The sequence below is a fragment of the Stegodyphus dumicola genome, chromosome 12 (assembly GCF_044657685.1).
Source record: "Stegodyphus dumicola isolate Sdum_Otavi_A_Nest chromosome 12, ASM4465768v1".
NCBI lineage: Eukaryota > Metazoa > Arthropoda > Arachnida > Araneae > Eresidae > Stegodyphus > Stegodyphus dumicola.
Genome location: NC_140779.1, coordinates 115175184 through 115196372, shown reverse-complemented (window position 1 = coordinate 115196372; position 21189 = coordinate 115175184). Strand labels below are relative to the sequence as shown.

Sequence of the window (21189 nt, the reverse complement as noted above, 5' to 3'; positions counted from 1 at the left end):
CCTAAAATCAATTGAAGATGGCATCAGCGTTTTAGCGGTTGATTTACGTTTTTGTTTACGAATGTGAAGTGTTATATTTGGGTGTCGTATGGTATGATTCCAATCATATTTCAGTGTAATACCTTAATAATTCATTTTGTTCAACAGATTTAAAACATTATGATCATAAACTTATGGGAATCAATCATTAGATGTTATCAAATTTATGATCGACAAAGTAATTCAACTGTTATGCTTATTGTATGTGATTGATCTATAAAATTATCTTTATTTTCCAAATTATTGTTCGTGATTACTTTCATAATGAAGTAAAAATGAGAAAGAAATCTTGGCTTCCCACGATCAGTGTAGAACATTTCATCTATTTGAGAATATGAATTTTTAGAACAATTGAAACACTATACTTTTTAACCTGTCAACAGCATGACCAGCTTTGCCGAAAATACTAAATATGAAGTTTGCTTTGTTCAAACTGGTAGTTCTGCTAATGATGTTACTGAAAAACTTCAGCTTGCTTTCGAAGCTATGGAATCAAACCAGATTGATCCAGTATGGATTTCAGCTCAAGAATGTTTGCAAATTACGAAAAAAGAACCAAAACTCTTTGTAATAGATCCGTTTGAGGGCGAAGTGTATGAGCATTTGAAATCAGTTAGTTGCAGAATAGTTGGACCTCTGTGTATTTTGTATTGTCTCAAGTGTGAAGATGTTTTACCCAAACGACCTTATCCTGTTTATAGTGTTTCAATGCGTAAGATCACAGTTTCATGTTCAAACATTGATACCAAATCTCGAGAAGACATAAGTAAAAAAGTGGAATTTATGGGTGGCTTCTTTAGTAAAGACTTGACTAAAAGTGTAACTCATTTAGTTGTTGGTGAGTATAATTTCCCCCCCTTGAATTATCTTATGTATTTTCCCCTTGGCATTTTAGCAGTGTTTTAAAGCTGTGTGCAAAAGAAATAATATAGATATAGTGTTGCATTTTTAATGTTTGACATGCAAATAAATTTAAATTATAAATAAAATTTTGAGCAACTTCCAGGGGGAAAATCCTAGTATATGGTACGGTACGGCCTTGGTGCGGTTTAGTCAGCAACACCAAAACACGACGTTTACTGATCATCATAGTGTCGCCAAACTCGCGTGTACCTTATACTAGGATTAAAAAAATAAAAAGGGAAAGGAAAATATGTAGTTATAAATTACAAGTTTGCCAAATGAATTATTCTTAGCACAAACTGAAAAAAATAAGCCAAGATAAATTTTTAAATTGCTCTATAAATTTCTCGCCAAAAATTGCAGAATTTAATATCTAGGTATAATGAGTTGAGTAGTAGTAGAATCGAAATATGGAAAAAAATCGGTATGCTGTTTCTGAAAAAGTCTGATTTTGTGTAAAAATACCTACATTAAAATAATGCTGTATGTATATCTGATATATATACAGTCAAAAGTCATTAATTCGGACACACATAATCCGGAATGATCTATAATCCGGACCTCAAAGCTACAAACTTTCTGCGCGTAAGACCTTTACGGCTGCGAATATGCGTGTGCGCATGCGCAAAATATGTTTACGAATGCGCGTTTAATGTATAATGGACGGTATAAGCTAAGCTAAAATTATCTAATTCAGTTAATGTTGCAGATTGTGTTGTTCCGTAATCTTCGAATTGGATCCGGCTTATTATTTTTTGCAGACTGTTAGAGCAATTTTATAAAAGTAAGCTTGAACTTTCGATTATGTCAAATAGAATTCCTGATATATATTTACTAATATGTAAAGGATCTACAAAGCGAAAGTATGTTTCGAAGTCCATTAAACAAAAAGTGGAATTGCTGCAAAAAATGGATAAAGGATAATGGATTTGTTTATCTAACCATTCCGAAATCTGTTTATCAATTTCACGCTGCTCTGCGTGTGTGTGTGGGGGGGGGAGGGAAAGTGGCGGCGTGCAATGAACTGGAAGTTGATCTCTCAGCACTATCCTTATCTTCAGGGCAGATGTTTTTATTTTATTTGGCTTATAATTCCTTACTAAATGTAGTATTTCATCTCGATGTACTCCGTCTTTGATATGATTTAAATCCAATTCCTCATTATAATTTGCTTCTGATAGCGAAGAAAGTGACACAGAGGTCACTTTCTTCGAAAACGAAAGAATTTCGATTGACAAATTAGTCGGTATGCTCGACACAGCAGTTATAGGACTTGAACAGTGGAACTTTGTAACTGAACAAGAAATTATGTCTCTTTATAGAATTAAAGAGAAAGTATTATCACATAAAAAACGAAGCAACTTAAACAACTTACATTGAAAGAAATGTTTAATAAAGTAAACAAATAAGTATTAAGCTTTTTTTTTTTTTTTTTTTTTTTGTAAATTTTGATACCCTTTAGATCATAATTGTTCTTTATTTAATAAATTATGGTATCATATTTTTAATTTTATAATTTTTGCATGCCATCTTACCAGATTTAAACTGATGATCTATAATCCGGAGTCCCGACGAGTCCGGGTTAACAACTTTTGACTGTATCCTAAGTTGTGCTTTCAAGACACGGAAAACACAAGTTAAATTTCGACAACTGGTCTAGTAGAGCGGGAGATATAGAACTGCCTTTTTTTGTGTGTGTGTGCAAGGTATACATATATGGAACACTGCACATGATACTATACAAATGTTTTTGGCTATCCAGATCGAAAGCAATTTCTTTACATTAACTTTTAGAAGTAATTTAATCTCTCTGTCCTTTCGATCAATTTCATGTGTTCGGTAATGTTAGCCGATTTAAAGGCATCTTTGTTTGTTCGGTGTCTGAAAGAGTATTGGGTTGATTTTTACATTATGGTAACTTGGCGTTTTTTTGGCGAAAATTTCGCGACCAACTCTCCTACAGCAACCCTCTATTTTTTTCCCCGCCGCCATTTTGTCTTCACGAAGTAAAGACATGTTTCTTTTCTTTTTATCTACTGAACACTTCTTCCAACAATCTACTAGCCGAATTACACTTATGCTAGAAATTTTATCTAACAAAACTGCTTAATCATGACAAATATTCACTGCAAAATTGGGAAAAAGTGCACAATACCATACTCCTTACGCGTTTTTCAAAATAACACATACACATAAACCATGTACACGCCGACTTATTTTTACTTAAAAAAACATCCCAGAATTGCTCAAAAATGGCATTGCGCACACTCTTCACTATATCCATGTACACTGCTTTTTTCTCATAAATTAGAAAAATTTCACGAAAATACATGACAATTTTCTCAATCTTTAAACCCGGTAAAAAGAACATATATGAAATTACCTGATCGCGAAAAAGTATTTACTCTTTCCAAATATGAACATATCCACATATAAAATAAATAAAATATCCAAAAACTTTTACCTCTAAATCATCTATTACATTATACATGTCACCAACGAATTCATACCGCAAGCATTACAAATACTTAGTATCAAATATTTAAATTATTTCCATGCACGTTTACTTCAACATAAACGTGTACCAAATTCCTACAAACATAAAATTCACAAAATAACTATCATTTAATTAAAATATCACTAAACCATGTAAAAAGAACATATATGAAATTACCTGATCGCGAAAAAGTATTTACCCTTTCCAAATATGAACATTTCCACATATAAAATAAATAAATAATACACGTCGACTTATTTTTACTTAAAAAAACATCCCAGAATTGCACAAAAATGGCATTGCGCACACTCTTCACTATATCCATGTACACTGCTTTTTTCTCATAAATTAGAAAAATTTCACGAAAATACATGACAATTTTCTCAATCTTTAAACCCGGTAAAAAGAACATATATAAATTACCTGATCGCGAAAAAGTAATGAACATTTCCACATATAAAATAAATAAAATATCCAAAAACTTTTACCTCTAAATCATCTATTACATTATACACGTCACCAACGAATTCATACCGCAAGCATTACAAATACTTAGTGTCAGATATTTAAATTATTTCCATGCACGTTTACTTCAACTAAAACGTATACCAAATTCCTACAAACATAAAATTCACAAAATAACTATCATTTAATTAAAATATAATTAAATTCAAAAACACTACTTAAAATATAAATGAGCACATACATTAAATTAATATATACATAAATACCCATTTCGAATTCACTTTAGTTACGGCCATGGGATCCAAAAATTCACGAACACTGTTTCACACAACACAGAATAAAGCCAAATACAAAATTTCCAGATTTTTTCCCGATTTCCCCCCTTTTCCGATTAAAGAACTGTAATTCGTCCATTAATATCACATGACATATCCCATGATCTCTTATTTCCCTCACACAAAATAATGCGTAATCGGAACTGAGTACTGCTCACATTGTTACCAAAGTGCCAGGTAGTAACCTTTATCGCCTCCAAAATGTCGCCAAACTACCAGTTACCATATTGTAAAGATCAACCGAGTATTGCTTGGCAGCATTGTTTTATGCCAAGCAGAGTTTGGCTTTAGTGTAACCCTAAAGTTATTTCGTTTTTGCTTTATTAGTATGAATGATTTCTGACTTGATGTAAGAGCATATGGTTGCTCGCTCTTAGCTAAGTTACATGGGTAACTATAAGCACATGCGTGTGCTAGTATTCAATAATGTTGTTTTTATTAAAATAAAATTGTTATTGTTAATATTACAGTCCACTTACTGAAGTTAAGTATCATTGAATAAGTTCGAGCTATCTTCAGCAAGAACATTGTTTTTCAAAGCTATAGACACCATTTTATTTGATATACAGTATGCAACAGCCAAGTTACATACTTTATATATGCAAGTCATCTTCATACTTTTGAACAATTTCTTCTTCCACCTCCATGATGGTTCTAACAATGTTTTTCATTACTTTACTCTTCTCTATAACTTTCTTTAAACTTACTGTTTACAAAAAATTTACATGAAAAAAAACAAAATTTCTTGAAAATTCAAAGTTATAGTGCGAGTCCTTTATTGAATACTCATGCATGGTCATAGCATTGTCTTGAAAGAGGTAAACACCTGTAGTGCTAGACTAATAATTCATCAAACTCGAGTTGCAATCCAAACAAAATTTTCCACACCAAACAGGATGTATACCCAGGGCTATGGAGTTGGTAGGGAAAATGACCGACTCTGACTTCTGGAATTTTAAAGACTCCGACTCCCTCATATATATGTAAACATATTCACATGGGCTACAGCTTATGTTTTTAATATAAAAGAAGTAATGTATGCTACGGAAAAAAATTGATGGCATAGCAAATTATTTATATTAATTCACATTTATTATGATGTGGAAAAACTGACATTAGTAATTTATAAGAAACAGTATAGCTTCAACAAAATCTTCTTTGTTAGAAGACCATAGATCCAATTTGATAAACTTCAGAGCTGAGAAGAGTCTCTCTACACTGACTTGAATAGGAGGAAGAGCTGTTACTGTTAGGACTACTTCTTTTAACTTTTCAGGATAGATTTTTATAAATTCTAAAAGAGGTGTCTAGCAAGAGCAATCATATTTCTCTATTTCTTCAAAGGCCATGTAGAAATCTTGTTTGTATTTTTTCATTTTTATATCAGAAGGCTCTTGGTTCTTTATTTTCATTCACTTTGCCTCAGCCTTTTCAATATTATCCAAATATTTCTCAAAATCTAATTCATCACTGAAATAGGATGATAGAGACTCAGTTGCAATATCTGCAGTTTTATTGTCCTGATTTGAATACTTCAGTTGTTCTGAGAATAATTTCATTCTTAATGAAAGTTCATAGATACTTTCTTTTCCTTTTTAATTTGTTTGTCATCCTACAAAATTCAGTGTTTTAAATCTAGATGTATTAAACTCAGTAAGATACAGGGGTTGGACAAAAATATGGAAACACCTTTAAAAAAACATGTTTCTTTACTTAATATGGTGTAGGAAACTCGTTGGCATCCAAAACAGCTTGCAGTCTTCTCGGAATGGATAAATACAGTTCCTGTATGTTTGCCAAGGAAATATTATACCATTCTTCCTGCAAAACGGTGGCAAGTTCAAATAACGATGTTGGCGGTGGATAACGAGAATGCACTTTCCGTTCCAATGTAGAGCGCAAAAGTTTGATAACATTCAGATCTGGTGACTGTGGTGGCCAGGGGAGATGGGACAACTCATCCTCGTGCTCAGAAAACCAGTCCTGGACAATGTGAGCTGTGTGAACAGGGGCTTCGTTGTCTTGGAAGACACCATCACCATCGGGGAACAAAGTTTGTACCATGGGATGAACTTGATCGGCCAAAATGTTCACATAGGTCTTGGCAGTCATGTGCCCTGACACAGTTATCATGGGGCTAGCAGAGAACCACGATATGGCTGCCCAAACCATAACAGAACCCCCGCCGTGTTTCACTCTTGGCAACAAGCAGTCTGTATTATAGGCTTGAGATGGCGTTCTCCAGACGTAAACTCGGCCAGAAGTGGGGAAACAATGTGAAAGAAGACTCGTCAGACCATATTACTCGCTTCCACTGCTCTATAGTCCAGGCTTTATGACTTAAACACCACCTTTTCCTGTTACGGGCATCAGCATCACTGATGAGTGGCTTCTCAATTGCAGCACGGCTAGCAATTTCCTGTTTATGAAGCTCCCTTCTAATTGTTTTGGTACTCACAGGGTTCGGTAACACAACATTCATTTCAGCAGTAATTTTTGCAGCTGTGGTCTTCATATTTTTCGTCACAATTGCCCTTAATGATCGTCTGTCAGGATCCCTCAGGACACACTTTCGTCCGCGCTGTGATTTAGCAGATGATGTTTTTCCGCTTTTCAAATATGCGGAATAAATCTTCGATACAGTACCTCTTGAAACACTAAACACCTCGGCTACCTTGCTTATGGAAGCACCTACCATACGTGCTCCAACAATTTGCCCACGTTCGAAGTCTGTTAACTCTGACATAATGCAATGACAACCTCACATAACAGTACTCCGACAACAACTGAACTGTTTAGCACATTTACGAAGTTGTATAGGTGGCGTCAGTAGTCAAAAATGGCAGCGCCACCTACATATTTCATTAAAATCAATCTTTCTTTTCAAACATGCATTTCACAAGGTGTTTCCATATTTTTGTCCATCCACTGTATTCTTGTCTAGCAAACTAGTTTCTCTTTTCTTCATTGAAGAAATGATAAACTAAACTCTGGCGCAACAGCCACAGTAGGCCACAGCCTGCAAATCTGCTTTCTTGACCTTCGGCCATTACCATATGCCCTGGACAAGTGGTCAGCGTGTCGTGTCACAGGACGTATGTTTAGTCCTCGATGTTTAGTCCCCAAGGGAACTTGGTACTCATTTTACAAATCCATTTAAGGGATGAAAGGCTGAGTCAACCTAGCCCAGCCTGGGGATCGAACCCCCAATCTGTGGTGTAGCTGCGCTAGCCACTTCGCCACTGGGCAATTTTAAAGAAATGATTCCTTCTGCAATAAACCCTCCATTTCAGAAAGAACAATCATTGCATTTTTCCATTCTCGCCTCCTGTTAATTGTTTGGATTGTAGCTATTTTGTGGCTATATACAGTGTAGAAAAAAGAATTTCCAATTCCGCAATATCATTCCACAGTTTTTCTGTTAGTGAAACATGAGGGTTATCTACATCTTCTAAAAACGTTCTTAATTCAGACAACCTCTATATCATCAAATATGTACTTCCCCATTGCGTTGTTTGATCAATAATTGCTTCTTTTCCTTTTTGCTTCCTAAGAATAACATCAGTTTGGGGAGTCCTTGCTCTATTGGTGCTTACCTAAATTTACCAATGAGATTTGTAACTAAATGAATCAGTTTAATTAATAATGGAAAATATCACATCCATCCTCCTCTCTTATATTTACTTATTAATGTGTCAATAAAATAGAAAATAACTATTTATTAATGTACATAGTTCATAAATAAAAATGATAACTCAGTTTGTCGTTAATTTTTTTAAATCCACTTTAATTTCATTTCACATTCAAACTGCCCAACAAAAATTGGATTCCGAGTCGACATGTTTTTAGCGACTCCAGCTCCGAATCCTTTTACCCAAAAATCTGCCTAACTCTGATTCCGACTCCACAGCCCTGTGTATACCAAGCTGGACATACTTTATAGTGGATGTATATTGATGTACCACTGTATTTTTAACTAAGATATTTTTATATTACATAAGTATACATAAAGATTGCTAAATTTATAAAAAAAGGTTTTGAGTGAAAGAAAGCTCAACTTGCCTTGAGTCAGCACTGTTGTTTTGAAAGGAATTTTTCCCTTTCTTATTGCATGCCTTTATGGTGTAACTGGAAGCATATACAGCTAGTCATCAGGACCAAATTTTGAATCCCAGAGAAGATGCAACTAATTTTTCAGTTTCCTGCTAATCTGATGTAAACCTAATTTAACAAGTGGTGCCTAAACTAAAATGTAAAAGATAATAATTCATCTGTATCTGGATTAGATGACTGGCTCTTTTCCTCAGTCACCCTTTAAGCAGTGGGAAATGCAAGGAATTTTCTCCATCCTTACTGGATGCCATAATTTGGAACACAGCCATCAGGAGGTCCAAAGACAATTAAAACTTTGACAGTATCTGTCTGATAACACGTCTTCATTTGATTTGAACTGAATGTACATAGATGAAACTAATAAACTTCATTCACATCCTTGTATATTTTTACTTAATTTTCTTTGGAAAAGGGGAGATTTTTAGTATTCTGTATGAATGAAGTATTAAACTAAACTCGGTGGTGCAACAGTCCTAGTGGGCAAGAAGGCTTAGTAGGCCAAGGCCAGCAGTGCCCCGAAATCTGCTTTCTTGACCGCGGGCCCCGGGGTGTATAAGCATATGCCCTGAACAAGTGGTCAGCTTGTCACAGGACCACCAGTGTTTAGTCCCCAAGCGAACTTAGTACTCATTTTATCAACCCAAGGGATGGAAATCAAGGGATGAAAGGCTGAATCAACCTTGCCCAGCCTGGGGATCGAACCCTGGACCTGTGGTGCTGCAGCATGCTGTGCTAGCTACTGCGCCACTGGGCCTTGAATGAAGTATTAATATTAGGAAAAAAGTAGAAAGAAAAGGGAAACCCATTAGCAGTATCAACATATTTATTATATGTGTTAATCTAAATTTCCAGATAAATTGAATTCCCAATACTTCACTGAAAGTTCGAAATAATAGAGTTTTAAACTTGGAAAAAAAAAAAAAAAAAAAAAAAAAAATTGGAAAGCACCTATGAGATGAAATGAGATGAGGTACTAGTGAAGATATTTTAAACAAAGTCTGCAAAAGTTTAATCCTAGTATACAGTACACTCAGGATTTGGCGACATTATGAGGATCGGTAAACTCGATGTTTATGATGTGTTTAATAGTGTGTTTTAATAGTTTATACATATTAACTTTACAAAAAAAAAAAAAAAAAAAAAAAAAAAAAAAAAACATGCCAAAAGAAACAAAGAAAATTAAACAAACATTTGGAACATTTTTTTACATCTCCAAGCAGCAACATCAGTGAAATTATCCAGAGCATATCTTTCAGATATTTTTTTTCAATTTATGCATCCCAAATATAAATAGTATAGTGAATACAAAAGAAGAAAAAAAGTGGTAACTTTTAAAACTCTGTATATGTGAGCATTCTTCAACTGACTGCACCCACAGCAGACTTGCTTTTCTCACTATTGCCGTGTGTAGCTTGCAGATAGCAAGCTATATACTGGCTGTCTTGAATTATTTGATTGCAAGTAAAGGAAATGCATGAGTGTGGCCGGAGGACAGGATGCAAGGTGAAAGAGGGTGTGACTACTTTGTCACGTGAGACTGGAGAGATGCTGGTCCAAGTTTCAGGAACAGTGTACATTGTTACAAATGTTCAGTGCATAAAATCATCAAGGTGCATTTTTCTCGCAATTAGAAAGACTATACACAAAAATGAAATAAGTATTTAAAGTTAAAAATATTCAGGGAGTCCATTAGAAGCAGTCAAAGATATCTCTCAGTAGAAGTCTTCTGATTGGCTGTTGAAGATAAGTATGCGAAAATCATGGACAATTTACTATTTACAAAATATTCAAATACAGAAACATAAAAAACATATTTTTCCAGTATACTAGAAGTTGAAATAAATAAAATAAAATAAATTTGAAACAAATAGAAGCAGTGAGAGTTCTACAAGTGTACAAGCAGTTATACAAACAGTAGAAGACTTGAATTCGTAGTCAAGTGGGAGGTCACCCTCCCATACCTTGACCCTGATAGTAGCTGCTTAACTTTAAGCATTTCAGTATTACAAAATAAATACAGGGTAAAATCCTAGGTTGAAAGTTCTGATTTTTATTGAGGATAAATACAGTAAATGGTCTAAGATCTTCATGCAATATTTCATACTCAAAGAAGTTAAATTGATGCATATATGATTGCAGTCCTGAGCTTCTCTGAAGAAATTCCAATTTTGCTTTACGATGAACTTACCTAAGGATCTTGAGATCATCTTGTAGGCACTTATTTCTCAAGAAATAATGAGCATTTGTGATGATTCTGAGATAGCGATTCTGCACAACACATAATTTGTTGAGGTCAGTTTTGGTGAGGGCAGCCCAGGACAGGGAGGCATAAGTCATGATCGGTCTGATCGTAGATGCGTCGTAGATGAGCCACTTTTTTTCTTAAGTCCAGAGTGGAGTATTTGCCAACAGTTGGAAAGAGACATTTGATAATCTGTAACGTCTTATCCCTGACGTGATTTTTATGGTTAGTCCACGTTAAGCGATCATTTATAGCCACTCCGAGGTACTTGGCATGGGGAACAATTGGAAAAATTTCGTTAAATAGATAGTCCTCTTTTGACAGGTGTGTTCCTTTTTCTTCTGCATATGAGGAGAAGTTGAGATTTGGCATAGCCACTCTGAGGTACTTGGCATGGGGAACAATTGGAAAAATTTCATTAAATAGATAAAGTCCTCTTTTGACAGGTGTGTTCCTTTTTCTTCTGCGTATGAGGAGAAATTGAGATTTGGCTGCGTTTATTTGGACTTTCCATTGTGTGCATCATCTTTCAATGTTAGGAATGAGATCTTGTAGTATTTTGATGGCATGATTCATATTAACAGACTTCACTGCCAGGGCACTATCGTCTGCATAACAGGCCAAAATAGTATTATTTTGACAGCAGCATAAAACAGATGCATATAAGGTTCTAAAACTGACCCTTGTGGAATACCACTGTGGATATTTCTTGATGAGGAGATAGCACCGTTCACACAAACACTAAAAATCTGGTTCGTAATAAAGGAGTGACTTGTCAAAGTTTGCAGTAATTAGTATGGATATGAGCACCTCGTGCCAGATGCGGTCGAACATGAGATGCTTTAGCCACGTCCAACATGAGGAGACCAACACTTTGTTTGTTACGCAATGCAGAGCCACAAAAGTCAGTAATGCTTCGTAGTAGAAAGGTGCTTGCGGAAACCAAATTGTTCCGGAGGTAGCATGCCTAGATAGGATTGCATACGTGAGAGAATAATGCGCTCATAAATTTTTCCGAGCACAGGCAGGAGACTAATAGGTCGATAGCCATCTGGTTTGGTGTGGTCCTTTCTGGATTTAGGAATTAAAATAATTTTGGCACTTTTCCACTGCTGTGGAAAGTAAGAATTAAATAAAAATTTTAAATACACATTTAAAATGCCAGTGAATTTCGCTACTGCACAGGAAGGTAACCTTTTAACTGCAGTATTAGAAATGCCATCATTTCTGGGAACTTTGCGTGGTTTGAGATTTTTAATGATTTGAGACACTTCTACAGGGGTAGAAAATTTGGGAATATTTTGTGCTGTGGGGGCATTTAGCCAGTCTTTCACATGTGTAAGGGTGTAATGTTAAAAGTTTCTGTCAACAGGCTAGCCTTTTGATGTAAATTGTAACTCCAAATGCGAAGCGAAAACATTTGCTTTATCTTCATTCAAAAGGGCAACAACTCTGTTGTGAAAGATGGGATGATTGGTAACAAAATTTGCTTTGAGGTTTTTTATTAAAGTCCAAAGAGATCCGTCACGGAAATCTAAATTGCACATTTTTTCACACCAATGTTCGTCTTTGTGTTGCTTCACAGCAGTTTTGATGTCTTGGCTTAGACGATTTATCGCCCTTTTTGGCAGCAGGGTCACAGGTAAGGTTGTAAATTTTTCTGAGACGATTTCTATGCCTAGTTATTTGACCTATTTTAGACGGTAGTCGCTAGAGCGTGTTTGTATTTACAATTGTATCACTAGCATTTTCAGTAGAAGCAGTATTATTTTTGTTCACTCCTAAAGTTGCAATGATCGGTAAGTGATCTGAGGATAGTTGGTGTAATACTTCAAGCGTGATGGGGATAATTGTGGTCGACAAGGCAATATCCAAAATGCTCTAGCCTTTCCGGGTGATATGTGTATTCGTCCAGTGTGTAAATAATAACAGGATAGCCAATATGTAATTTTGTAGAGTTTTACCGTTTGTATTTCCTTTACGGCAATTCCATGCGACGCTCTTGACATTTAGGTCTCCTGCCAGGATTGTAGGAATGTCAGGAGGAAGACTTGAGTCTAGTAAGTTATAAGTTAACACATTATGTTGTCGATTATAAAAAGCCCTGAAATAAATATTTTTGTACACCAGAAGGGTAATGCACACTGTAATCAGCTCACAACCAAAGTCTTTGCACTCTTTAACGAGACAGAATCGTAGATTTCTCTTCACCTAGATGGTGACACCTCCACCTCAATGGCTAGTTCTATCACAGCGATAGATTCTGTAGTTGGAGATTTTCAGACTGTAACATCTTTGAACATGCGTCTCAGTAATGAGCACAAAGTCAATATCGTGCTCATACAGAAATTCTTGCAGTTCTGAGATTTTATTGCGGAGACCATTTGAATTCCACACAATGAAGCGGATTAAATTTGCATTATTAGTGTGTTGACCCATTATCTGAGATCACATTTTTTTGCGGGGTTAGTTGCTTGAAAAGCAGGGGAAGTCCGGAATTTTGGATAATAGCGACAAAGTTTTTAAGTTCGTGTAGGATAGCTTGCGAGTAGGATTTGTTACTGATTACTCGATCTGCATAAAATGATGATTGAACGTGAGCTTTAGGCTTTTTAAACTTTTCACATCGAAAAAAAGTTTGCAGTGTATCCAGTAATCTTACAATTCACACATGTAGGGGGACTATTCTTGTCTTTTTTACATAGATATGATTCATGAGCATCACTACACTTGACACGCCTAGGTTCATGGTGACAGTGTGTCTGAGCATGGTGAAACTCTTGGCAGCAGAAGCACTGTAGGGCGCCAATTCTATCTTGGTATCATTCAACTTTAATCCTCATTCCTAGGATGAATTCGTCGTTGAAGATATTTTTACTTTTTTCTTTTCGATCCAGGGTGACCAAGAAGAGAGGCATATTTATGACTTCTCCATCTCGTCTTCATTTGATTCACTCTGATGAACCTTTTTGAGTTAAACTCTCAGCAAGTTCACTTTTGTCCATGTTGTTGGAGAGATGTCTAACAACTGCTTTAATATATTTGGTTTCAGGCAATTCGAAGCAGTGATATCGAATACCTTTGTCTGTAAAGACCTTCAGGATTTGCTTATAAAGACGTTGGGGATTTGGATTGGATTTTAAATCCATCCTGAATTAATTGACCAAAGTAATCCTTTTCAGACTGCAGATTGTAGCCGATGAGGAATGCTTTAACTTGTGAAATTTGGAATCTTTCATCTTTAACCATGATAGATGGTGGGTTTCTTGAGCTCATGCTGGGATTGGCCGGTGGTGGCATCAGAGTTGGTTGCAGACTGGGAGAATGGGAGAAGTGTCCGTGATATAATTTTTTGGTGTTTCGGGAGCCGGATCTGCGACCTGTATGTCAGGGGCTGTATCCATATTATCAGAAGTTGTTTCCGTAGTCAGCTCAGGTGTCAAAACTGCTGGCAAATCAGAGGGCTCCATCAGGGTAGGCTTTCGGTAGGGTTTTCTTGGTCTTCTAGTAATGTCTCCTTTAGGACAGGTGTCAGAGCTGTCTTCATCTAATGCTTTATATTTTTTCGACTGCTCTTCATCTCAGCTCGCTAGGCTGCTGGCTCATCTGGAATTAGTTTTGTTAATTTCAGATACTGAAGAATCATTGTCATTAACCTTAGGAACAGAGATGTTCAATTTGGGGAGAGAAGTAGAAGCACATTCAGCGTTCAATGCTCTGTCGCTGAAAAGTTTAAGGCGACGAAGAAATTTAAGGTCTCGAGCATTCTTAGATGAGAGAGATCCATCAGCTTCTTTGATGCATTTTAAATTGGCTGTCTCAGCAGCAATAAAATCAATCATTTGATCCATGGTGGAGTGAATGGAAGAAAATGAAGTAACGGGAAAGCAATCAGATTTTATTGCAATGCCGGCTTTCTGTTACAGCAGCATGCTCTCTGATCAGGCTTAGTAAAAAAGCGTTCAATTAGCACAAAATCAGGAGCGAGCCAAAGCTCGTCCTACACGTACAACAGTCAAAACTCAGTGTGATTTGCCACAGCACACACATTTGCCTTTTCTTAATATTAAGATCATCAAATCTCACAACTCTTAACTGGAGTTTTAAGTGTAGTCATCGGGTCCTGCAACATTAATTTTTCGTTTTCTTTAACCTTTTGCCTTTGATTTTACCAATGCCTACTACAACTAATAATATGTTTTTTTGCTGGTTGAGAGTTGAGGCTGTGCAAATTTATTATTATTATTATTATTCTGTCTCTCTTTCCTTCTTCCCTTTTTTTTTTTTTTTTTTTTTTATAGATTTTTTTGTAATATTACTGAATGGCAGGAAGTGTTGCTACATATGCTACATAAACATTGAAGGACTTTGAATTAAACATAAAATAATTTGTCAACTGGTAAAATGTAGGATAAGTAATTTTGTGCACTTCTTCAGGCATACAGTATTATTAAGCCGAAAGATTATCCAATAACAGCAGAAACTGAAGATCTAACAAAATATTTCAAAATTTATCATGTCATAAAACTACAATATACATACAATGGAAAGCTATCATAAAATGTTTGTGATAGCTTTCCATTGTATGTATATTATAACCACCTTCAGTCACTCGTTATATATAAATCACTGAATGTCTCTTTCTTTGCTTACATGTAAAAAATATATTGATTCATGAACTGTTGTAGTTCTTACATTATATTATTTTTCCCAGGGGAAGTTGGATCAAAAAAATATCAAGTGGCAGCAAGTTGTGGCTTATTAATTATGGTACCTGATTGGATCAATGCCATATGGGAAAGTGGACAGCACTCACTTCTCCATGCAACTGATTCTTCCTTTGACAAATATAAATGTCCTGTTTTTAAAGGGTTGGTCATCACTGTTTCTCAGCTGAGTGCAGAAGAAAGAACTGCTATAAAGTCTTTAGTTGAACGTAATGGAGGGATTTATATGGGTGCACTAAAAGCACGGGAAACTACTCATCTTGTTTTATCTGAACCTAGTGGGGATAAATACCGTTATGCAAGGAATTGGAAAGTGTTTTGTGTAAATGTTAGTTGGATTTATGATAGTATTGAAGCTGGATATTGTAAAGATGAAACTCTTTATACGATAGATGAAAATTCGAAACCATTTCAGCCAAAACGTTCTACTCCAAAAAAAGACTTCTCAACAGATGATCTGCCTTTCCCCTTAGTTGACTGCAGTGCTATTACAAATGTTTCTGTGATCACACATTTAGATGAGACAATAAGGAGTGATGCATCAGGTCCAGTACACAGAAAAACTTCATTTTCTGCTCTTGAATCATTTGATCTTTCATCATTACCTAAATATGGGCAGTTCTTAGATGGTTGTAAAATTTTTTTAACAGGTTTCAGCCCAGTTCACATTGATAAGCTAAGGAAAATCGTAAATGCTGGCGGAGGAATTAGATTTAGCAAATATAGTGACAGTATATCACATGTAGTTTGTGGTGAACTCAGTGAAGATCTTTTACAGAACCTGAAATCTAGCACTGTGAAACCATACGTTGTAAACTGTAACTGGTTGCTTGAGTGCTGTAAAAAAGAAAAACTTGTGGAGGAGAAACCATTTTTATGCATGGATATATCTCATCTAAGCCCAGAAAAAGTGGAACCAGAGTCAAAAGAGATAGGTCCTAATAAAAGTATTAATTCTTTGTCTAAAAATGAAAATATTACTGGCGACAATATAACTGATATATTTAAACAATACATTAATCATGAAACTCTAGAAGTGCAGAATTTAGATACTGTGAATGATAGAAAGATAGATAAATCTATTGAGTCACATGATGGAACAAAATCTGTTGATAAAGGAAAAGAAAGAGGTACATTGAGAGCTGATGAAGAAGATGATGATGTTCTAGATGTAAATGAAGAAGATGCAGTCACAAGCTCTAAGGAATTATTTACAGGACTGAAATTCACTGTAGCAGGTTTTGGAGATAAAGATTCTGAAATACTAGCTATCATGATAGAAACTCATTCAGGTATGGTTCTATATGATGAAAATATTCATTCTTGTGATGTTGCCATAGTCCCCATCATTTGGTCTGATAATATCTCTGTTCCATATATTTTAACAAATTGTTGGTTGCAAAAGTGCATTGAAGACTGTAGATTGTATGATTTTGATGAGAATGAGTTATTTAGACCACTGACAGTTCCTTTAGACAAAAAACCATTTCAGTCCTTTGTTATATCTGTTAGTCAATATAGCGGAACTGAGCGAGATTGTTTGATGTATTTAGCTGAAGCATTGGGAGCTGTTTGCCAAGAATATTTTGTTCGTAGAGCTAATAAATCTAAAGGAGTATTATCAAATACTCATTTGATAGTAGCTACTCCTGAAGGAAGCAAATATGAAGCTGCTAAAAAATGGAACATTCCGGCTGTTACGAAACAATGGGTCCTTGATGCTGCAAAACATGGTACAATACCACCTATAAGTAAGTATATGGTAGAGGCTGCTGCTTTACCAATGGAACATGATACCAAGTCTTCTTCATCTAGTAAAAATGCAGCTATTGAAAAGATTAATGGTCCTAGTACACATGAAAAATTCAATTGTATTGATGCCTCGATATCAGAAGGAAATCATATGTCCAAACCCACTGATGAAACTGAACAAAATAATCAAAATACAGTTTCTGTTCCTGTAATAAATTCTGACAAACATCTAAATAAGATTTCAGAATTAGATCAATTATGTAAAGTTAAGGCAGATTCTGTCCCTGTAATAAATTCTGAAAAATCTTTAAATAAACTTTCTGAATTAGATCAGTCATGCAAAATTACACCACTTTCTCCTGTAATCAATCCTGACAACTCTCTGAATTCAACTTTGGATCAGTCTTACAATATTAAGTTTCACGTGAGTGGTCTTTTAAGGGATTTAGACTCTAGTATGTCAGATAGTCCTGCATGCTCAAAAAGGAAGAGTTTACCTGTTGAAGAACTATTTAGAAGGAATTTAGCTTCGGCTGTAAGAGGTTTAAATGCCACGTTACAATCTGAAGCAGATGGTGATCCTCAAGAATCTGAAAAAAGTAATATTGAGGAGATTCAAGAAAGGGAAGTTAGTACTACCGATGGTGTATTGAAAGGAGTGGTTTTATGTGTGTCCCGAAAATTAATCAATTTACAAGCTAAATTGAATGAAATAGTAAGTTCATTGGGTGGTGATTATTTATGTTCATATGATAGCACTTGCACTCATTTTGTTTTTACTGGGAAATCAAATGATTTGGCAAAAGAATTTCGAGAAGCTAGGTGTCAGGGAAAAAAGATTGTATCACCTGAATGGTTATATGATTGCAAAAAGCAAAACCTGTGGTTGAATGAAGAATTATATCCCCATTCACTGAAAACAAATATGTCTCTAGCAGGAGAGATATCAATTGTTAAAATGTCTGGTAGCCAAAATAATTCTGTTCAAGAACAGAAAGAAAAACAGCCTAAACACGAAGAATCACTTAAAGAGAATGATACCATTGATTTTAATAAGCAATTAAAGGAACTATTAGTTGCGGCAACTATTAGTTGCAAATCTGACAACAAACGTCAGTCAAAAAGGCTGATAAAATCTTTTTGTGCTAGTCCAGTCAATGAAGTGAATCCAATCCAGAAATACCCTAGACATTTTTCAGATGCATATGTTAAATCTATGAGCTCAATTGAAAATAATGCTGCTAGTGATGAACCAGATACTTGTTCTCAACATTCTCAAAGTTATCCAGTTACATGGGATGATCCCACTGGAAGACTGGAACGCGAGAAAATTGCTGCAAGAGCAGCAGCAAATAATCACAATCTTATAAGTGTTAAACAAAACTTACAAGAAAGTCTTAACTCTGGAATAACTGTGCAAAACACTGAAAAAGAACTCGACTTAAAAAATGTTAATTTCAATGACATAGATAATGAAATATCTGTTGAAGCTGAAACTGTTCCCATACAAATTGTAAGAAAATTTATGTTCACCAATATTCCTGAACCTGAGAAAACAAATTATACTGAAATTATTCAAAATTTAGGTGGTACTGTTTCTGATGAGAAAACATTTGATATAACGGCAACTCATTTGATTCTAAGAAATCCCATTAAGAATGAAAAACTTCTATCCAGTATTGCATCTGGCAAATGGATTTTGCACCCTGACTATTTGAAAGAGTCTGATGTACAAAAGCGTTTTTTACCTGAAATTGATTTTGAGTGGGGAGGGCCTGGGACAAGTAAATATATGCAAAATGTAGCACCAAATAGTGAGAAATTAGCTAAGTGTCCTATTCGATGGAGAATGAAACTGAATGGCAATAAGGATGTGTTTGGTGCTTTCCATGGTTGGAAAGTAGTAGTTTTTGCAGAGGATAAAGCTAAGCTTTCAACATATACTAAAATTTTAGAAGCTGGTGGTGCTGAAATCGTGCCTATGTCTGATGCAAATTCTGCCTTAGATACAATATCTCATGTTTTTGTTGAAGTGAAAAAGAAATGTGGTTGCAAAGTAGACTTGACCAGTTTTGTTTCCCATAATATTAAATGTTTGAAGCCTGAATATTTAGCTTTTTATCTAACTGAAGACTCTTTACCTGAAGTGGACAATTTTATTTTAGCTGAAGCCAAAGAGTTAATGGACATATCAACGTCTTCAAGTAAACGCCATGCAGCGAGTTCTGGTACAAGGCTAAGTAAAAGGTCTCGTGTAAAATAAAATTCTCATAATATATATTTTAAATTAAACTTATTACTTTTATTTCATCTGTGTATATTACATTTCTGTATACTTTTTACATTTTGTTAAAATTAGAATTAAAACTCTTAAAAGATCTATGTTTTTCTTCAGCAGTATCATTATAAAATTAAGCTGGTAAATTTACACACATAGCTAAGAATGTATTTCTTTCCGTTGTTTAGATTTTGTGTTATTCTTTGTATTACTATTTATGTAAATTGTTTGAACTTAAAATTGTTCTTATATGCTAATGGTATTAAGAATGTTTAAAATCAAATTGTAATGAGACTTGTAAGGTATAAATGACAATAGTAAAGAAATAACAACTGTTCATATCGAAAGAAGCGAGTTGTATTCAATAATATATCTTATTTGTCACTTAAATCTCAGTTCAGCTTGTTTAATCTTTTGCTTCGCAAGAATTTGTAACTGATTGTATAATAATAAGAAACTTGATTGCTCTCACATGGCTTGAATGAAAATCATCAAAAGCATCTTCTATCTACTCTTTTCAGTTAGCTGGAGTTTTAACTATAAAACTAATCTCATTAAATGATACTTCATTGCTGTAGCAGTCCCCAAGCATATTTGGTGATTTTTGATTTGTGCCAAGATCTTTGCTATAATTTCACTAAGCTCATGAAGCATGAATGTAAAAGTAAATGAAAAGAACCAATTTCCAACATGAAGGGCCTTCTTCTTTTTCAGTTTTTAATATTGTACTTCTAAATGGTTTTGTTGTTAATATAAAGTTCATGTTATGGCCATCTTTGCATACTCGTTTGTCAGGTAAAAGACCTCCTTGAAAAAATGGTATGGCATTACTGGGTAAATTAAAGATTGTTAATATCATATTCACAAAAAAGAAAGAGGTAAGGAATATATTTTTAAATGAACAGTGTGAATTCGAAAAAGTAATAAAAAAAGAATAATACATACATAGCTAAGAATGTATTTCTTTCCGTTGTTTAGATTTTGTGTTATTCTTTGTATTACTATTTATGTAAATTGTTTGAACTTAAAATTCGAAAAAGTAATTGTGAATTCGAAAAAGTAATAAAAAAAGAATAATATAAGAACACGCTATGAGAGCAAAAATGCAACGCAGTGCTAATATAACCTTACGTGGTGAGGTATAAGAACATGTAGCCCAAGGATGTCAAACTCGCGGCCCGGCCAATATATCGGCAAATAATAATATATAATAATAAAATAACATATCGGCGAAGAAAAAATGAAATGTTTACTGCTAAGTAATTAACGATAATTTATTCAGTGTTGTTAGATTACTCACAGCGAGCTGACACACACACTACTTAAATTACAAATGCGTGTGAGTAGCTTGCGTTCAGCTACCTTCGGCTTTTGGGGGACACGTGCACTCAGAACTTGTAAGCATCCCCCGATAGCCGAATGTGGCCGAACTCATGGTCTCGGTTTTCCAATCATAGTTTTATACGATATATTGGTGCATGCATGTGCATGCACTTTGCTTTATTATTAATTATTACTTAATTCATATTGTTATGGATTTCATAGTTATTTATTTATTTAGTTTTTTTTTAAATTTAGAATTGTAATTAGATTTGCTTCATGTTGCTTTAGCAACGCAGATGATTTTTGAAAAGACAGCTGCGTTGGAAGGTTAAAAATAGAACAGCGCATGCATTTAATACCTAATAAATAAATATCTCGCAATTGCTGTTGCCATCCACAAAAATCCAGATATTTATAGATGTTTTCAGTATATTCGAGAAATTAATTATAAAGCTTATAAAAGCCGAGAACAAACAACTCATCTCAGTAGTAGCTGTAGTTCTAGCGAACTGTTT

The 21189-nt window shown here is 34.8% G+C and overlaps 1 protein-coding gene across 1 annotated transcript; it reads left to right on the top strand.

Annotated features, from left to right (window-relative positions):
- The first annotated feature begins 27 nt into the window (after positions 1-27).
- mus101 (mutagen-sensitive 101) lies at positions 28-19455 on the top strand. Its single transcript, XM_035362006.2, has 2 exons — positions 28-877; positions 15309-19455. The coding sequence occupies exons 1-2, from the start codon at positions 424-426 to the stop codon at positions 19334-19336; spliced, it is 4482 nt and encodes a 1493-aa protein (XP_035217897.1). The 5' UTR covers positions 28-423; the 3' UTR covers positions 19337-19455.
- Positions 19456-21189: the final 1734 nt, after the last annotated feature.

Excerpts from the sequence above, each read along its gene's own strand:
- mus101 (XM_035362006.2), top strand. The coding sequence starts at position 424 with ATGACCAGCTTTGCCGAAAATACTAAATATGAAGTTTGCTTTGTTCAA. Across the intron at positions 878-15,308 it reads TGTAACTCATTTAGTTGTTG|GGGAAGTTGGATCAAAAAAA; the intron begins GTGAGTATAATT and ends TATTTTTCCCAG.